The sequence below is a fragment of the Anabrus simplex genome, chromosome 3, assembly GCF_040414725.1.
Source record: "Anabrus simplex isolate iqAnaSimp1 chromosome 3, ASM4041472v1, whole genome shotgun sequence".
In the NCBI taxonomy this organism is placed as follows: Eukaryota; Metazoa; Arthropoda; class Insecta; order Orthoptera; family Tettigoniidae; genus Anabrus; species Anabrus simplex.
In genome coordinates, this window is record NC_090267.1 from 324,777,315 (window position 1) to 324,798,071 (window position 20,757).

General features: G+C 38.8%; 1 protein-coding gene across 2 annotated transcripts in view; it reads right to left on the reverse strand.

Moving 5' to 3' along the window:
* Nucleotides 1-20,757, reverse strand: part of nSMase (neutral sphingomyelinase) — a 58,093-nt gene that overhangs the window by 33,004 nt on the left and 4,332 nt on the right. The window contains exons 1-5 of one of the 2 annotated variants that reach the window (XM_067144427.2): nt 13,910-14,147; nt 12,363-12,536; nt 12,091-12,274; nt 8,419-8,631; nt 3,859-3,987 (exon numbers count right to left, since the gene is read on the reverse strand). In XM_067144427.2, coding sequence (XP_067000528.2) covers nt 3,859-3,987; nt 8,419-8,631; nt 12,091-12,274; nt 12,363-12,536; nt 13,910-13,926 — 717 coding nt within the window. In that variant the 5' untranslated portion in view covers nt 13,927-14,147. Of the gene's footprint in view, nt 1-3,858; nt 3,988-8,418; nt 8,632-12,090; nt 12,275-12,362; nt 12,537-13,909; nt 14,148-20,757 lie in introns of those variants that run through there. The other variant, XM_067144426.2, reaches the window with a different exon arrangement.

Genomic DNA, 20,757 nt, shown 5'->3' on the forward strand with positions numbered 1-20,757 from the left:
GGCTAATGTATGTATAGACGCGATTGTAGGAAAAAAACAAGAAATGATTCGTTGAAACAGTTTCGATGGAACGTTGCTGAGAAATTGATGGCAAGCAGCATTCAGTGAATCATTCACCGACAGTACCTGCAACAGAATGCCCGAGGACTCAAGTCGATGAAGATGTTCGCTATGATTGTCAAGAGCACTTTCCACAACATTGTGAAAAGGGGCGCTGTCGTTACTGCAAGAATGGACAAATCCGCATGGAATGCATCAAGTGTCGGGCAAGACTGTGCGTAACCAAGGACAAGAACTGCTTTTACCACTTCCATCAGAGGAAACTATTCTGAGCTGAGCTGTACAATCAGTTATGGGTTAATGTGTTATTAAATATTTTTAACATAAGTTTTTTGTTACCTTTAGACTGAGAATTTATAGTTTCCATGTTTATGTAATTCTTGGCAATGTATCCATATGGATACATAATAAAGTGACAGTCAGTATCAGAATACTTGGCACTGTATCCAAATGGATACATATATATTTTGGTAGATTTTTACTATGAAAACCAACTAAATATTTTTTTAAGTATTTTAATACATGTCAGAGAGCACACAAGATGAAGAATATTTGTATATGGCAAAAATCTCGGATTAAAAGTTTGTTGTGCCAAGTTAAGGGCTAATTCAAAATCACGTAACTGGAAGTCCGATTTCTGTACTACAAAGAGTTTGAATTAAAGAGGTTTTACTGTATCACACAACTGACATCAGATTTCGCTGGTATGTCTATTTCAAGTGTTATACTGCACGAAAAGAATTATCCACCACCAGTCGTGTTACTGTCCAGTAAAAAGAGACCATGTGTGAGAATTGTTTTAGACGTGGAAGGTGATGAACTTGTAATTTAGGAGAGGATTCTAGTGATGCAAGAGACAACGAATCTTCCCATCTACAGGGAATCGAGTCTATTGCAAGTTCAGATTAATGAAATACCTGTCACGTAAGTACGCCTACTTGCTCATTTTCATTTTACATGTTCATATTTGCGTCAAGACCACGTGGACCCCGCGGAGTGATACGAAATGTTTGTTTATGCCTACATTACTCTTTTGATGGAAGGAAATTTAGTTCATTTCATTTTCTTCAAAATGAGTCTTCTTAAAATGAGGGTGCGGGCAAAATTCGGGTAAATACGGTATTATGGTCTTAATACAGCTTCTCTAACATGATTTAATCAGTACAAAGTCTATTTGATTTTTGTAATTTCTGTTAGGGGAGGTCAAGGGGGACAGTCGTCTAGGATGGTCTGAAAAGCATTATTTGCAATTATGAAGTTGTTACCAAATGCAATCTGTATCAAATGCTTACCTCTGGGTTTCAAGTAGCTAAACCATAGGGTTTTGGAGACTGTCTAAGGCAGTAGAGCCAACATTTGCGCATAAATCGCCCATCGTGATCAAGACATCTTTTAGAAGGATAGTGGAGATGTTTTCTTCTATCTTCTGGTAAATGACTCCTACCTCTTCATCTGTAGCATCTATAGTTGGGATATACACTAGAACAATGTGCAGTCTTGATGTTAGGGACTTGGAAGTTATTTTTTAATAATCTGTTCTGTGATGAATAGGCCTAAATATTCTTTAACATGCTGCAATATTTGCTTGTTTACCACAGCTGCAATCCCATTCTTTGAAACGCCTGAACCTGATATATAGGGCCTAGATCATGCTCTCATTAGTCAAGATTCCCGATTCCCCCTGATGTGTTTCTGATAGTCCACGTACTAAGATGTTTTCAATGAGCTGCTTTGTCACCTGACAAACCCCGGTCAGATATTATTATTATTATTTAATGTGTATATTTCAAAAATGTGTATTTAGCCGTCGCGGCATGGTAACTCTTATAGGAACTCTCATTATTATGGATACTCTCTAAATTTTATATATTCTCTATATTTATTTGGGACTAGTGTGTTTCGATCACTCAGTTTATCTCCTGGTTGTGTACGTGACGATTCTCCGAGCGGGTGTTTACGTGTTGACGGAGCTGAGGTGGAAAATTCCCGGAACTGTGCTATTTTAGAATGCTGTTGTGTGGGCTTGGACTAGCGTGGAGCAGGCAAGCGTCTGGTCAAAGATTCTCAAGTTGGAGCTTGCAGTGAGCAGATGTGATACTTGCTTTCGTTCGGAGTGTAATAAGAGGTGTTTTGAACGAGTTGTGGGAAGATGTACCATGCCATGTTGGGAGTTTGAGATCTGCTGTTGATGGAACCAGGGAAAGAGATGCTGGAGTGTAACAACATTCTATGATTATGAATGTCTACATAAGGTAACATGTTGGGCCTTTTTCAAACTATATCAACGCTATCAGCAAAGTGGAGTCCATTCTTGTAAAAATAGTCATGACTGCATGTGAAAATTTTGCGTTTTGGAATAAACTGAGTACCAATTATTGAGAGAGAGTTACTTCATAATTCATTAATTATTTATATCAATATTCTGTTTATTTTGTTATATATGTTCAAGGGTGTATCACAACGAGCTATGCTCAGATTTCAAGGTAAATACTGGTTTAATAGATCCAAGTAAATTGTATGAGATTAAGATATATTCTGTTTAATTTCTATGGTTGGGGGAAATTACCAGATGGACTCCTTTTCCAATATTATTTTTCAGGTATCAAGTGATTCAGATCTCCTTGTCACTAGGCAATGACCCTGAAGATGAGTTTCAACAGCCGGGCAGTTTTAAGAATTATTTATTTATTTATATATTTCGATGGCTCCCAAATTCCTTTATTCATTATCTGTTATTATTTATTCAATAGAAAGATTACAGCTTCTCTTTTAACAATAAGGAATTTTTCTACTAGGTTTAGTCCCCTACCATTCCAGGTTCCCAAATTTAACATTCTCCTTAACTCAGTGATATTTCCAGCCACATATTTTGCGCAAGATACCTTGTGACACTCCTCCATCATTACGAATGGTAGCCAATTTCCCACTGGACCAGCCCGGAACTAGCACAGTGCTGATTGCCAATTGATCCTACAAATCACATTTTCATCGTAAGTGTCCATCATAATGTTTTTGTTACTGACTATGAATCTCATGTTAAATCCGTATTGACGGTTCAACTATTTACAAAATTGTACAAAACTATTTTAATCCTCTTAGCCAATACTTTTTATGTCCAATTAAGACAAAACTTCACACATAAATAGACACGTTTCGACCTGGCATTGGGTCGAAACATGTCTATTTATGTGTGAAGTTTTGTCTTAACTGGATGTAAAATATAAAGTATTGGCTAGGCGGATTAAAATAGTTTTGTGCAATTTTGTAAGAAGTAATGTTTTCATAGCAATAATAATAATAATAATAATAGGTGATTTCTCACTGCGTGCCTGATCCAGTGTCTTGACCATCGCTGGTTTATCCATCTTAAGGGCAAAAGTGCCTTGCTTTTTAAATCAGCCCTAAAAGCAGGGATGCCACTTGCGCCAGCTCCATTGTAACGAACTATTCTTTTCCACCTTCACTGTTGGTGTGGACTTAATCCATATCCCTGGGCAAGGGTAATGTGGATTCACGTGGTATTTCCTCAACTGAAGATCCACAATCCCTCCTGGAGAAACTCTTCCGCACAAAGCCGTGGTATTCCCAGGGTGTCAGAATAGTTCATGCCGCCTGACCCTCGGCGTCTAGTAGCTGGCTGTACGGTCTACTCCATTACTGTAGTAGGATCATTCCTGGCCAGACATTTGTAAACAGAATACTATTTTTTTCCATCTGAAGAATATTTTGAGGAAGGTAAAAACAAAGGTATTCTTGTTAATACCAATATTCACAAGTGATAATAACTGAAATACTTACCGCTAGACTACGTCCAGCTTTGAACATAATGTAATCTATCCTCTTCCCCACTGAACGGCTTCTTTGAGCAACTTTACCAGCATAACTATTACGCCAGGATTCATTGGTTCCAACTTGATTATCAGGTACCTAAGGAAAAGTTATTAATGTAAAAGTTATTTCTGCACAAAATACAAATGATTAAATATTTTTTCAATATCTTCCACACCACTTCAGAAGCAGAATAATTTTTGTTTTTAAAGTATGAAGAAATTTAAGAGTCACATTTAATTCATTTTATGCAGACAGTTGGATAAATATAAACTGCCAATATAGGAAATTACTCTTGCATATGTAATAAATTAATACACAATCTTAACATACATACAAGTCATTGTATGTTGTGGGTATGTTTGTTGCAACCAAACACGATAGACATGTGACTTACTATCTTTTTTTTTTCTATTGGCTTTACGTCGCACCGACACAAATAGGTCTTATGGAGTCGATGGGACAGGAAAGGACAGGAAAGGCTAGGACTGGGAAGGAAGCGGCCGTGGCCTTAATTAAGGTACAGCATTTGCCTGGTGTGAAAATGGGAAACCACAGAAAACCATCTTCAGGACTGCCGACAATGGGATTCGAACCCACTATCTCCCGAATACTGGATACTGGCTGCACTTAAGCGACTGCAGCTAACGAACTCTGTTTTCATGCTATTATATGTGCTAATTTTCTTTATATGCACTTTTATTTGTAACTATGTGAAACCAATTCACCTCCTTTATAAAAGTCTGGCAGAGGGCATTTAAATCATGCCAGAATGCCTGGCAGTGAATGTGTTAATACACTAAAACATTCTCAAATTTTCCTTTATACTTACTCTTTCCACACTCAATAAACATAGAAACAAGGAAGATGTACTCAAAGACAAGTCACAAACAGACAAGGAGTTAGAGGACGTAAAGCAAGGGATAATTTCAGAAACTTCTGTTGCAGTGTGACAGGCCTGCAGATTACTCGGGGAACAAAACAGAGTGAACTTATTGCACCCGACAGGGGTATGATCCAAGGATCTTTGGTTAAGATTGGTCATTTAAATTGCAGACGCGATGCTATTTGAGAAAAGAAATCTCGAAATTAATTAATATCAATATCATTGAGACAGATGAAATAAGTTTTTAAAATTTATTCTATAGAATTTCATTATTTGCGATCTATTGCGCAACATCTTTCTTTGTCCAGCGGTGAGCCTGCAGAAGAGCCAAGCCCGTGAAGTCGTGGGTGGGGTGGTTCACCGTGACGTAACTTGAGAGAAGTCATCCCTACCTCACGTTCAAGAAAGTGACGGGAGGCAAATTTTTTCGAAGCGAAATATGGGAGCCATCTTTAAATCAGCTTGGCCAACTTGATTGTCTACGATGTGAAAATGAATAAAATCTGAATTTTGGAGTTGCATTTCGATTTAGAAGAGATAATTATAATTGGGGCATTTATTTAGAGTGTGTAATGTCCTCCTGGTTGATAACTTACGAATGGAGAAAGAATACTTTGTTATATCTGCGTGGAAAATTACCAGGAGCCATCTGGTTAGTGTCAAGACGCCTCATTGATGCGGGAGTTACCCCAGAGTAGAGGGGGAAACAGGAAAAACTTTAATTAATTACAGAAGATCCTACGAAAAATAATCGCATGAATGTGTCTCATTCACATCAGGTGAATACTGGTCACCTAATGGTTGCACTATTTGACCTCTAGTGGGCCGTGGATAGGCCATATGCAGGTTTTAGGTGGGGGAAACTGCCTTCTTGTAAAAAGCAATGCCAAGGGTGCAGCCTGTCGTTCGGGACTCTCAGCTCACGAAGGGCGAAGCTATGTTTAGCTGAGCTCGTAGTAATTCTTTGTTTACTGTTTTGAAACCTAAAATTCAAATGCATGGAAATAATTCATGTGAATACTACATTAGGCGAACATACGTGATGCTAGTAATTAAACATTTGAACTGTATCGAGTCGCGAACACTCAGTTTGACTTGTAAAGTTCTTCTTCTTATTATTATTCCACAACGACCGTGTCGGGTAGTAATAAATGAACAGTGGCTGAGAGGAATAAGATAATTCGATATTGAAGCGTGGACTACAAGGTACTATTCCAAGATCGTGGCCGGACACCCGCGCTGAATGCAACTGAACGTATTGTGGAAACAAAATAGTGACGTGTTCTGTGCCTAGGAAACTACAAGTGACATCATCAATCGAGGACTATGGACTTCCGGCTTGATGGTGAAATGGAACTACCAGTGATTGCTTTGGTGCTGATGAGTCAGCACTAAACCCCGATATGGACGACCCCAGCTGACAAGGTGTCATCAGATGATAGAGATGAGTACTTAATCTAATTAAATGGCATGGCTAGAAGGGACGGGAATTATTTGTCATAAACTGACGCTATAATGTGAGGGATGTAATCTCATTTGAATGTGAAGTGCCAAAGATGAGCACAGAGTTTTTTATTTTATTTTAATTAATAACAGATATGAGTGATTTTAATTGTAAATAGGCGAAATGTTTAATTCTGAGAGATTTGTATGCAGGAGAAGAACCACTTATTTGCTTAATTTTGGGGAAGACCGTAGTTAGTTAATGCATCATAAGACCATTAGTTTAGTAAATTCAAGGATTGATAATTTAAGATAGGTGGTAGTTAATCCAGTATCGGTAATTGCATGAATAGTAACTATTGTAATATAAGCTATGTGAGGAGTTCCAGAATTTCGAGAGATGCCTACAGGACTGATACCCAATACCTCCATTGAAATATTTAGCTAGGGATTATCTCAATTTAAGTTGGGTTGTTTTGATCAGTTTATTTACAATTTAATTATGATTTAATTACCGTGTGACAATTTAATTATGGTGTAATTATGACTTAATTAGCGTGTGAATATTTAATTATGATTTAATTACCGTGTGACAATTTAATTATGGTGTAATTATGAGTTAATTAGCGTGTGAATATTTAATTATGAGTTGATTACCGAGTGACCATTTAATTATAAATTGATTGTGAGTTAATTATCGTGTGATTGTTTAATTACGTCGTAATTATGAGGAAGTTACCGTGTGATGGTTTGATATGATTTAATTACCAGGTAAATCATGTAAGGAAGTCAGTGGACAGCTGAAACCAATAATAATAATAATAATAATAATAATAATAATTATGGAAATGTATCATAAACCGATGTCGTGATGTGAGATAGGTGTGATATGTGAAGTCATGGGTTCGGCCATGAGCAAAATACGTGTTGATTTGAGGTTCTTTTAACTGAAGTCGAGGCGGTTTGATGAATGAGGAACTAACCTCAGTATTGTCGAGTGTGTACCTCGGAACTAGGAGTCTTTAAAGAAACGGTTTGTTTGTCCATGAACGGCGAAGTTAATGACCGTCCTAGCAAGGGGAGGGACGCTTGACCTTGTGTTTTTTTGTGTGAGTCTGCCTCCAAGAAGGGGAGACTTTGGCCGAGAAGCAAAACCTGACTGATGTGGCTAATAGTTGAAAATATTCAACACGGCAGAATATATATTTGCAAATAAGCGACACGGTAATTGGTACGGATATTTGTTATGTTATTATTATTTATTTGAGTATAAATTAGCTAGGGTTTTCAGTGCCAAATGTTCATCTTTGGGGTCGTCAGATCAGTCCTGGTCCAAGGCAATGGTATTCCACAATGGTAAGATGAAGGAGGTGTGCCTCACGTGATTCTTGTATATAATGTGTGAATATTTTGATGCATTGTGTAACATGAGGTGTATATTCCAGTGAGGGTTCGGTTCAAACCTGGGTGTTTGATCCATGTCAATATAATTTATCTTATGGTATTCCGGTGGGGAAATAATTCGTGTGTTTTAGAATAGGCAACACTCAGACTTGTTGTATGAGTGTCAATTTCATTTGTCTAATAATATGAGATAGCTTCAGTGTTCATGATAAATGTTTTCCGTTCACGTTGTGTCATGGCATCTCGCATTGCGATAGACAGTACTCAGATCTATCACACAAGACTAAGAGTCAATAAATAATCCACAATAGATGTAAAATCAATTATGTACTTCATTTGTGTATATATGCATCATTCCCATAATCATCAGGATTTAATAAACCGTTTGCATTAACTTCAATTTTATAAGAATGTGTTCTCATTATAACTAGGTATGCCCCGTTTCTCCTACCCTGTGTGCCGCTAAGTTAATTTAAGATATGCGCCTATTTGTTTTTACCCAGTAAGGCCCTGTAGATTTCTCGCCAGAGTCTCTTAGGGTAGGGGACGGGTTCCAACCCAAAGCATCACAATCACAGCCATGTCGGTAATTATTTGAGATTTAATTTTTGTAATATTAAACTTACATACATGCACTCTACAGTATATGAACTTGTACAACATGATCATGATTTAAATTAGGAGGAAAAACATCAAAGACTGAATTTACTCTAGAATTTTATACCAAGCTATCCACAAATGTCAGATATAAATGAAAAATCCAACTCAAGGCAAAATAAGATAAATTAATTTCATACCGGAGAAGTTGAATGCACAAAGGAATCTTGGAGCTGAGCATACTGGGTTATAATTCTGTAGGAAAGGTCACTTGGCTCAGTGTTGAGATCTCCACCCAAGAATATCAAATCATTACTACTTGAAGTCATACGTATAAACTGTGCTGTATCAAAGGCCTGAAGGACTCTGTGAGCAAGGTATTCATCATTATCACGGTTATATTCCGCATGCAACTGAAACATAAAATTATACGACTTTTAAGTAATAAAATCAAGAACACAATAATTTTACAACAATGCAACACAGTATTATGATTCATATTACATTAACTTTTAGCCCTGACTCCGTCCATATCGTTCAGATTTTATGAATATGAGTGACTGTGTCCTTTGAGTTATGTAATAAAGTCACAAAGTGGAACATAAAAGTTTACCAGTTTTAGCTACTGTGTGCAAATGGATGTGAATAAACCTTGGGTAATTAGATGAAACCTCCTGGGAAATAACACTTCCAATTCTTTATGAATTAATATAAACTGTTAACCAGTCACAGAGACTTTGCTCCATCATCAGGTGGTGAAAATGGTGACATACCGGTATAACTGTTGGTCTACTTAATACACAATTGTTTTAAAAGATTATTATACTATTCCATTTAAGAGTAGGAGCCATGTGCATTATGAATGTGTAACATCTGCAATGGGTCAGCTATAGGTGTGTGTGTTGCCTCAGAGAGAAATATGATTTATTAAACCATCAACTTCCTGTACCTATGGGCTGCCAACAATGGACAAGGCGTACAATAGGCAAATGAAAAATGTAAAAGCTACAAAGTTGTGAACTATTTAACATGTAATATGAGTAGGCTGATTGAATGCATCCTAAAAAACAAAAAAGTGGATTATAAATGACATAGATGTGAGATCACACCACTCCTACTGAACTGCATATTATAGATATGACAAAGTCTGAAATCCTGTCATATGGTAAACTGAACTGTTTCCAAAACTTGATGGAGAAGGCTGGCACAGTACCACGAGCTCCATGCATTAGCCCTATTACCTCAATCCCATCTAAGTGGTATTTCCCTCAGTAGTAAGGTATCACTGGGTTGCATGTGTCCCCTTTCTTGATGTTAACTTCTTCAATCCCACCTACGTGGTATTTCTCTTAGTAGTAAGGTATCGTTGGGTTGCATGTGTCCCCATTCTTGATGTTAACTTCTTCAGGATGGTCTAGATGATGATCAAGCCTCATAACTGGGTCTGATATGTAGCCTTGCTTGTTCTTGTAGGCAATAATATCCATTTCCTTGGAACTACTATTGCATGATATGCCATAGACACCTTCATGCATGTTAAAACGTTTCCTATGAAATTATTCAGCAATGAAGGACCTGATTTTATGGTGGCAGGAGCTTCTTAGTAAAACATCGAATGGACAAAATCCAAGAACATGAGCCAATGTGTCATTCTCCCTGCAGCATCGCTGGCAGAGGTTAATGTTCAAAGATCTGCCCGAAACAGTTCTGAGTGCAGCAACATTAGTTGCCATTTTAATAGCTTTGCATCATTCACTGCAGAAAAGTTCTTTCGTTATGTTTTATCCAGCTGCTGGCAGCTGTTCTTTGTATAACTCTACTCTGATGTCTTTATGAGGTAACACAGATTAAGCTACCATTTCACGCTCTAAGTTCTTGATCAATTTTCCTTGGATTGAGAAGGCCGTTCCGCTGATTGGTAACCTGATTGATATTGGTAAAGTTCAGAGAATGCAAACATGCTATTATTTCATCAGACGGGGTCTAATTAGCAAATACATAGGCATTGGCAGCTTTAATTAAAGACTTGCAGGTATTAATGTGTTGAATTGAAGCTTTTCACAACGTTTTGAAAAGTCCAAGACCTTTGTACGTTTTATCAGTGCATAAGGCATTGTCAGAGATGTCAGTAGGGAGCAGTAAAATTTCTTCCAATGTGCTTCTGATTATTTTATCGGCATCTTTCGGAAAAGTATTGTAACCAGTTCGGCAATTTGAAATGGGTAAATAAGAGCTGGACAGATTACTGTTTTCAGTTTAAATTTCTAATCAGATTTTTCAGGAGGATGAGGAGGAGGAGGACTGCTACCTGATGTATGGAGAATGTGGCAGTCAGACTGCACTACTGAAGATTTTCTTCGGGTAGATGATTCTGTGATCACTGCAGAGGAAAGAAGCGTGGAGGAGTTGGTTGCTGAGCAAACAGCAGACGAGCCTCGTACCAGTGACAGGGATGAAGCAGAGGAAGACAGTGAAGTGATGCCTACCAGTGCTGATGCAAGTGCAGCAGTGAATGTTTTACGCAGGTACCGGTATCTGCCATCTGTATAGGGAGGTGAAAATAATTTTCATAACCTTTATGAGCTTGAAAAACAAATAGGTCATAAGAAATAAGAAGCGTAAACAGAGATCGATTCTGGACTACTTTGGTAGGAAGCAGTGATTGTGTAGTTTTCCACCTGGATTAAATTTGTGTTAATGTTGTAAATACAGGCACAATAGTAGCAATTAAAATGTTTCATTCAGAGAAAACATTGCATCTTAGATAATTCTATAGCCATTCTAAGAAAGTAGAGAAGAAAAAAAGATTCTCAAGAACGAACAAATAAGATTGTCATTAAAAACGGTACAACACAAACAATATGTCATATCTGATGAAGAAAGGGCAGCCAGGTCAGCCAGAATGAAGAGGTTTTGGGAAAGGAAGAAGGTGATGCAAGCTAAATTTTCAGTTAATTCTTTGTTAACGTAAATGTATTTGGGTTTGATTTAAGTGCTCCAAAGTGAGCGTAAATAAATAAATAAATAAATAAATAAATAAATAAATAAATAAATAAATAAATAAAAGAATATATTACACTAATTTTTAACCAACTACTGGTAACCTTCTCCTGGGCAAAGGATGAGCTGAATTACAAAGGCAGTATAGTCAACAGCTAATACAGAACAGTAATTAACTTATATGGACCTTTATTTGAGATAAGTACAGTAAATCAATTGAGATTGAAATACTCTATAAATTAATAATATGCATTTGTGTAACATTTACCTCCTTTTCCAGAGCATTTTTTAAATATAAATGTACAAGTTGTTTCCCATGATTTACACTATCCCCCCATTTTACACCAGTATTCCTTGGTCCCTTGAAAAGTGTAAAAGAGGGCTAATACTGTATGAACGATCCCTTTAGTGCATAGAATGATTCAGTTGTTTTTTTTTATGTCGCACCGACACAGATAAGTCTTACGGCGACGATGGACAGGAAAGGGCTAGGAGTGGGAAGGAAGCGGCCGTGGCCTTAATTAAGGTACAGCTCCAGCATTTGCCTGGTGTGAAAATGGGAAACCACGGAAAATCATTTTCAGGGCTGCCGACAGTGGGATTCGAACCTACTATCTCCCAAATACTGGCCGCACTTAAGTGACTGCAGCTATCGAGCTCGGTTAGAATGATTCAAACAGCATCCCTACTCCAGAAGAAAATACAGAAACTTCACTTTACAATCAATTCAGATCCATAATCAGAGCAGTGTCATTTTACAGCCAAAACTAATATACAGATTTACATAATGATGGTGATAAAATAAATGGATAATTTGTCATCTACCACTTATAAAATTTGAATAATATGAATTGTAAAAATATGATACTAACATGAGCTGTGTATAAGTTGACTGCAATATCATTGATTTTCAGTCGACACAGTCCAATGCCTTTACCTCCAAACCAATCGCCATGCTGCACTTTATGAACATAGCCATTAACTGGCCATTGGTGGAAAAATACATCAGAGAATGGGAACTTGGAGAACACACACAGTCCAGATCCAAGAACACCACTATAAACAAAGTAAAGTGCATTATGAAATTCTAAATGTGTTGCAATAGGATATAAAAATGAAATTCAAAAAGTATCATAATACAAACCTATAAAAGTAATGAGAATGTGGTAAAACAGATATTATTCTTTCCTTGATACGAAAATAATCTTTCTCAGTCCACACCTCTTGTAAGCACACCAAATCAAATCTTCCTAATGCCAAAACATCTCCTATTGCATCCATCCGGTGAATGCGATCTGGTGAAATCACTGGAATACCCCTGTAAGCAAAACAGTAGAGAATAGTAATACACAATGTCAACAATTATAAGCCACACATTAAAAATTAAAGTATCTGTACTCAAACCACAGACTGCACAAGGTTTAACCTTTGTACGCCCGAATTTTTTATTTTTTGAAATGTTCAATTTTTCTTAATAAACATTCTTAGGATAGGGTATTATTCAAGGAATATCCATTATTTTGAAGCAAACGTGTTTAGTTTCGGAAATATAGGGTGTTGCATATATGCAACACTAGGCGCTTAAGTAGTAGTCTGCAAGGTACCAACACATGTTTTTTTCTTCGAGAAAATAATTGAAAATAAGAGGGCAGTGAGCGTGGAGAAGATATAAGTTATTGCTGAGTTGATTATTTACTAAGAGATAAAATAAATTGTGTATATACAGTAAGACAGTATTTACAGTACCTATTATATATACATGTGGTAATCAAAATAAATATATTTATTGGAAAATGATATTGAAAACTGACAGGGTAATCAGAATTCTTCAGTTTATGGTGTGATCATTTGCTGTGGGTTTCTCTGAAGACTCAGTGATCTGTATGTCCCTTTATGTGGAACGGAATGAAGCAACTTATGCAGAGCCCAACGTCACATTTTACACACCCGGTACGGACTATGCTGGAGCATTTCTCGTATGCACACCGTCTTCTTTTATTATCTGGGATATACATCACAAGGTGGTCTCGCACGTCGTACCGTACAACTTCATGTACGCGAGCCTCCCCCGTGCGCGAGAGCAATGGGCGCCCCGCTCCCCTGGGCTCCGTGCCGTAGGATTTGACGTAGTATTGCGCCACTTCCCGCTTGAACTGAAGCCGCGTCATTTTAGGCCGTGACATGTTGCTGAGGTACCAAGCATTTTGCAGGCTGACGTCTAAAATCCAGGAAAAAATTCCCCACCACCATTTTTTGCTCCTAACTGCCACGCAGAATCTGTTGACGCTCTCGTCCACGAGATCTGTTCCTCCCATACATGTATTATAAATTCCTAATAGTACAGGGCGTTCTACCATGATGAATTTATTATCTGCCCTGGAAAACCTCTTGACCAGATAATATGCATCACAAAACTGGTATATGAGTTTGAATTGCATGCACAGCAATGAAGGGTTGTTACGTCAATAACAAACCCTTCAATAACAAATTGGTACATGAGGACATGATCTGACAATGGATCCGCCTAGTGTTGCGAATATGCAACTCAGGGAATATGTGGATCTCACTCACTCACGAGTTATTAATTGTAAAAGGAATCGTGCTACATTCAAACTCCGATGAATTTACTTCCTGGATTTCCTAAAAGAGGTTAATTATTTCTAAATCATAAAATTATATGGCGAATCTTACCTCTTACGGTATGCCATTGTGATAGCTGAAACACACGGCGAACTTCAAACATACACCTCGTCAACAATCAAGCAGTGACTATTGATTAACCGACTAGTAACAAAGCTCAACACTTCCCTATACCAAATAAGCGCGGAATTTTCATTCTTTTACTGGAAAACAACTCCATACACTGAAAGAAAAGAGCACCGGCACGCCGTTGCACATATGCAACGCTAGGCGTCCATGGGTTAAATATAATTGAAGACCACAGTGGAAGTCCATTTTTGAAGATAATAATGTCATTCGGTGGCTGAATGTGAATATTTTTGGGTGATACAATTAAAATGAGGAAATAGCTGATAATTCCAGTGATACAGGTAAGTGAAATATAACTGTACAAAGGCATAACCTGACAAGTTCAGATGAAACAGTAAGAAGTTAGAAAGTCTATGAAGATAAAAACTGAAAAGTGTAGGTCAATGTAACTTGTACGTGGTCCAGCTCCATGGCTAAATGGTTAGCGTGCTTGGCTTTGGTCAAAGGGGTCCCGGGTTTGATTCCCGGCAGGGTTGGGAATTTTAACCATAATTGGTTCATTTCGCTGGCATGGGGGCTGGGTGTATGTGTCGTCTTCATCATCATTTCATCCTCATCACGACGTGCAAGTCGCCCACGGACGTCAAATAAAAGACCTGCATCTGGCGAGCCGAATTTGTCCTCGGACACTCCTGGCACTAAATGCCATACGCCATTTCATTTCATTTTTTACTTGTATGTGCATGGACATAACAATTTTTATTAAATTCAAACAACAGGCGATGTTTTTATCTTCAAAACAGAGTATGCCTCCATCAGATAACATTAAATTGATATATTTTTCTCTAGTATTATACGTATAAAATAGGCAAGCACCTAGGATGAAATCTTACGATTTTCTTCTGTCTGTACACCTTAAAAGGGTCATTGATGATTTCAAGGGAGAAGTTTAAGGATTTACAGGCTCTGAAGGTGTTTTGTGGCTCAGGTAAATAACCTTTTTGATGGACTTCTACATTAAAGAACTTCAATGTAAATCATAATTTTGGGCGATGACCTTTGATGTTAGGCCCCTTTAAACAACAAGCACAAGCAAATCATAATCTTGTATAAAATCTATTTGCTTGTGTTTATTATACCCTAACACAAAGATTGGCTGATCTGTTTCATTTTTAGTATTTTACAGGTCTAAATAATGTAAGTAAGCCCCTTTGGATAATACTCTAAATGTAGAGAGTATGATCAAAATCAGGATAAATAAAGTAAAATGATAGGGCGTACTGAGGGTCAAGAAATCAAAAGTTAATAACTGACTAGGCCTACAGAAAAAACTGGTAAGTCCAAGATGTTTCCCTGACCTTCCAAAAAACAAAGGTATGGCTAATGTTGCGACCAACAAAATTAATAACTTCCATACTACAACAACATGAAACTAATCATGACACCAAAAGAGACAGCAGATTGGATTATATACAAGATGTCCAAAAAGTAACTGTGCAGTGCAGTGTAGAGAAAATTTAGGAATGACATGGTGGTTTCATCTGTACAGATATGTTAACAGTCAGAGGACTCGTATGGAGCATTGGAGGGAAATACCTCTACACGATCAAAGGATCGGGCTATGGTATGCATTAAGTCGGCACAAAAATACTGAGCCAATTTTCTTTCACAATACCATCAAAGCAGAACGTTACTGTATTAAAATTCTGGAACCTACACTATGTGATCAAAAGTATCCGGACACCCCCAAAAACATATGTTTTTCATCTTAGGTGCATTGTGCTGCCACCTACTGCCAGGTACTCCATAGCAGCGACCTCAGTAGTCATTCAACATCGTGAGAGAGCAGAATGGGGTGTTCCGCAGAATTCAGGGACCTAATCAATACTATTTTATTATCACATGTAGGACCGGTTTTGACCTCTCGATAATAAAATTGTATTGATTAGGTGGAACTTTTCTTTCATTTATGACTTATGGTGACTATCAATACGGAACAAAAATGAAATTTATCAATCAAGAATTCAGGGACTTCGAACGTGGTCAGGTGATTGGGTGTCACTTGTGTCAGAACTCTGTACGCAAGATTTCCACACTCTTAAACATCCCTAAGGTCCACTGTTTCTGATGTGATAGTGAAGTGGAAACGTGAAGGGACACGTACAGCATGAAAGTATACACGCCGACCTCGTCTATTGACTGACAGAGACCGCTGACAGTTGAAGAGGGTCGTTCAGTGTAATAGGCAGGCATCTATCCAGACCATCACACAGGAATACCAAACTGCATCAGGATCCACTCCAAGTACTATGACAGTTCGGCGGGAGGTGAGAAAACTTGGATTTCATGGTAGAGCGGCTGCCCATAAGCCACACATCACGCAGGTCAATGCCAAACGATGCCTCACTTTGTGTAAGGAGCATAAACATTGGATGATTGAACAGTGCAAAAACGTTGTGTGGAGTGACAAATCACGGTACACAATGTGGTGATCTGATGGTAGAGTGTGGGTATGGTGAATACCTGGTGAACGTCATCTGACAGCGTGTGTAGTGCCAACAGTAAAATTCGGAGGCATTGGTGTTATGGAGTGGTTGTGCTTTTCATGGAGGGGGCTTGCACAGGCCTACATTGATGTTTTAAGCACCTTCTTGCTTCCCACTGTTAAAAGAGCACTTCGGGGATGGCAATTGCATCTTTCAACACGATCGAGCACCTGTTCATAATGCAGGGTCTGTAGCGGAGAGGTTACACGACAATAACATCCCTGTAATGGATTGGCCTGCACAGAGTCCTGGCCTTAATACTATAGAACACCTTTGGGATGTTTTGGAACGCCGACTTCGTGCCAGGCCTCACTGGCCGACATCGCTACCTGTCCTCAGTGCAGCACTCGTGAAGAATGGGCTGCCATTCCCCAAGCAATCTCCCAGCACCTGATTGAACGTATGCCTGCGAAAGTGGAAGCTGTCATCAAGGCTAAGGGTGGGCCAACACCATATTGAATTCCAGCATTACCGATGGAGAGTGCCACCAACTTGTACGTCATGTTCAGCCTGGTGTCCGGATACTTTTGATCACATAGTGTATAATGGCCCAAGTCAATGAGAGTGAGATTCAAGAGGGCTGGTTCCAACTGCACCCTCCAGAAAGTGTGCAACAATATGCAGCACCATGTGAAGACATATCTGCAGGCTTCAAGAGGACATTTCCAACATCTCCTGTAAAGAAACGTACACTGCCGTAAGTACCACTTCAAATTTCAAATGTTAATTTTTTACTGCACAGTTATGTTTTGGACACCTTGTAGTTTTATTTGAGAACATTTTGAGCTTAAAAACTCCTAACCACTGGGCGTGGGATCACCACTGAAGAAGGGATCAGCATTGATTCAGATTCGACAAAAGTAAAGGTGGAATGTCAGAAACTTCAGAAGACTTATTTGTGTCATCATCCTCTAACAGTATTACAACAGATGATGATATTTATGACATGGAAGACCACACTATTAAGAGAAAAAGAAAAATTAGTACCGATGTTCCACTGGCCGGTAGAAGTTGTGATATAATTAGCACTGACAAAACATGTCAGATTAAAGAACAGACTATGACTCCTGAAGGTCAGGATAACAATACTACAATACTATACAACAAAGGATGAGAAGAAAAATTGCTCAACCAACCGAATGGAAGAAGATCAAGTGAAAAAAAGAATAGGCAAAGTGGACAGCCCTATAAAGTAATGGTAACATTGTGAAACCATGTAGATTCTTGAAACAAAAAGACTGCCTGAGTTGTCCTAAAAAGCGTACAAGTAACTTTGATGAAGAAAGTAGATAAAATATATTCTCATAATTTTGGAAGTTATCAGATGCGCATAAGCAACATATGTACATCATGTCACTACTCGATGAAAAACCAATATATACTCAAAGGACAACTGTAGTGTAGGAAAATCGAAAAAACAAAATACATGCTTTTTATCGCTTGATTAAAAATTACATCTGGATACAAGTTTGCCAAACATTTTTAGCGGTCATCTTTATAGCCTCTCTCCACTCGTTACAAGACAGTCCGGTATGATCTCGCACCCAAGTTTGCTGGTGTGTCCTCTTTGTAAAGTTGTACTCAGAGTCCTTTTTGCGGTAGTGAACACCAGGAGGTAAATTCACATTCTCGTAGCTCTTAGTATCGAACAGGCCATTCTTTCCGGGTATCAGTGTTTGTTAATTTTAGACATTCTATTCATTCCCGACTCTCCACGTGAGAATCCCTTGAAGTGGCGCCGAGTGGATTTTTAGTCTTAAGCAAGATGTTGCAGGCATTAATGCATTGCAGGTAGACTTTCCACGAGGTTTTGAAAAGAGCGAGTCCTTTGTATTTCTTTTCATGCCATCTGGAGTATCCATCGGCAACTGCAATATCTCCTATTGCACTTTTAATCATTTTATTGTTATTGAATAAAAATTTCTGTGCAATTTTCTTGAAACTGCATGTCAGGAAAGAATATATCAGGATGGGACAGAATGAAGAATTTATTACTATGAGTTTTTGGTCTTCCTTAAGCAATGGCAACGATGTTAGAAGTTGGAGCTTACTGTGAAGGTCTTTTATTACAGCAGTCTTGTCGAACACTAGGGTAACCTTGAAGGTAGTTCCAAGGTAACGAATTTGTTCACCATCTTAAATTAAGTCAATCCTACAGTCTTCCTCCATAGATAGCGACCCTTGCTTCAACTCGCCTCGGATTACACATATCGCTGTACACTTCTGAGGATTGATATCAAGATCAATTTCTTCGAACCTCCTGCGGGCTACTCGAGTAAGACCTAAGGTGGCTTCTTAGTTCTTCCCAATGATGACGGTGTCGTCAGCAAAGCCCATTACGGTTATAGGTGGTAGTTCGGGTGACACAGATGCCCCGTAATGCCACGAAAGACTATCTTCGCTTAGCTCCTCTAAGATGATCTACGGCTAGGTTATAGAGGGCTGGTGATAATGGAGATCCCTGAATCAAACCTCTCTTTATTAGTACAGGTTTTGTTCTACCTTTCTGCGTTTCGATTTGAGTGACGTTCCCAGTCTGAAGGTTGGAAATTACGTGCCCTAGTTTTGAAGGTATTCCTTCGGACTGTAGAGTTTTTAAAAGGTGGCTGTGACCGATATTGTCAAATGCCTTTCGAATGTCCAAAAAAATTACTGTGATGTCTTCTTTCCTCTGTTTAGCAGATTTGAACAATGCGCCAAGAATGGAAGTATTTATAATGGTGTCTAGAGTTGAACACAATCCTCGCCGGTGTTCATTGTAGTGGATGTACTCACGTAGGCGATTGTCGAATACTCTTTCTATTACTCTCCTAATGACTGAACAGAGAGCGATGGGTCGCCAGTTCGACGCGGCCTTCGGGTCGCATTTCTTATATAACAAAATTGTACATGCATTCCGCAGACATTCGGGAATTTTGCCAGTTTGTAGCATTCTGGTTGCTATTTTTGCGATGATAGCCTGTACGTCGTCATCTTAAAGGGCTTTTATCAAAACGCGATCTGGGCCCGGTGCAGTATTCACTGATATAATGGACGGCAGCAGTAATTTCCTCCTTCGACACGGTGGGTACGAGTGTTTAATTAAATTCCATACGCTTCGCTTCAGTGATTTTAGAAGGGTAAGTTTCCATTTCGTGTAAATTTTCATGGGAAAAGGTATTGAAAAGGAGCTATGGATGTTTCCAAGGTCGATTTTACATACCTCGAACTTGTTTTCCAACGTCCGCCTCACTGCCTTCCGTCTCTGATTGTAGAACTGGTATTGGGCCAGTTCATAGTTATATTTGTTTCACCTTTTTTCGCGGGCACGTTTGTCTGCATGCTGTGGATTTGATGAGTGACTATGGTGTTTTCCGTTAAGAGCTAGACGGCGTTTCTTCCTACCTTCATAAAATTTGCTTGCTGGGTGTTTGGGACCAGACAGGAGGTTAATAGACGCGAAGAGGAATGATGCAAAATCTTGAACCAAATTATTATAGTCATGATCGTCGTTGAATTGTTCACATTTTGATTTCCAAATGCGAATTTCTTGTTTGTACTTTAGGGATAAACTATCTGATATACCCCCGTCGTTGCTAGGACTAAGATCTTTGCTAGTGACTGAACCGGATATATCTGTTTGAGATACTTTAGCCATGTGATTTTGAAGCAATCTTTTGCAATGTCGGTCAGGATGAGAGCGACTAATATGGATGAATACGCCCCTCTCACTACGAAAATACTGGCTACAGTATTGACATTTGACTCCCCGAGGCTCTTGTGAATTGTTTTTGTTTTCCTATGAATTTGCGTTCCCGACTGTCTGGGTAGCCGGCCCTGTGGTGTAGGGGTAGTGTGCCTGCCCCTTACCCGGAGGCCCCGGGTTCGATTCCCAGCCAGGCCAGGGATTTTTACCTGGACTTGAGGGCTGGTTCGAGGTCCACTCAGCTTACGTGATTAGAATTGAGGAGCTATCTGATGGTTAGATAGCTGACCACACGACACATCGTAATCTGCAGGCCTTCGGGCTGAGCAGCGTTCGCTTGGTAGGCCAAGGCCCTTCAAGGGCTGTAGTGCCATGGGGTTTGGTTTGATTGTCTGGGTATCAAGGTGTTCGTTACGTGTTAATATCGAATGTTCTTCGGTTGTGTAAGGCAAGGTGTGCATGTCTGATGTCATGCTGAGATCGGGATGAGCGCGCCTTAAGTGTACAGAAATTCCTCTCCTCATTTCCCCCTCATACGTATTATTTACGTCTCCGTGTTCATCCGTTTCTTGCAAATGGGGCCATGATAAAGATGAGTC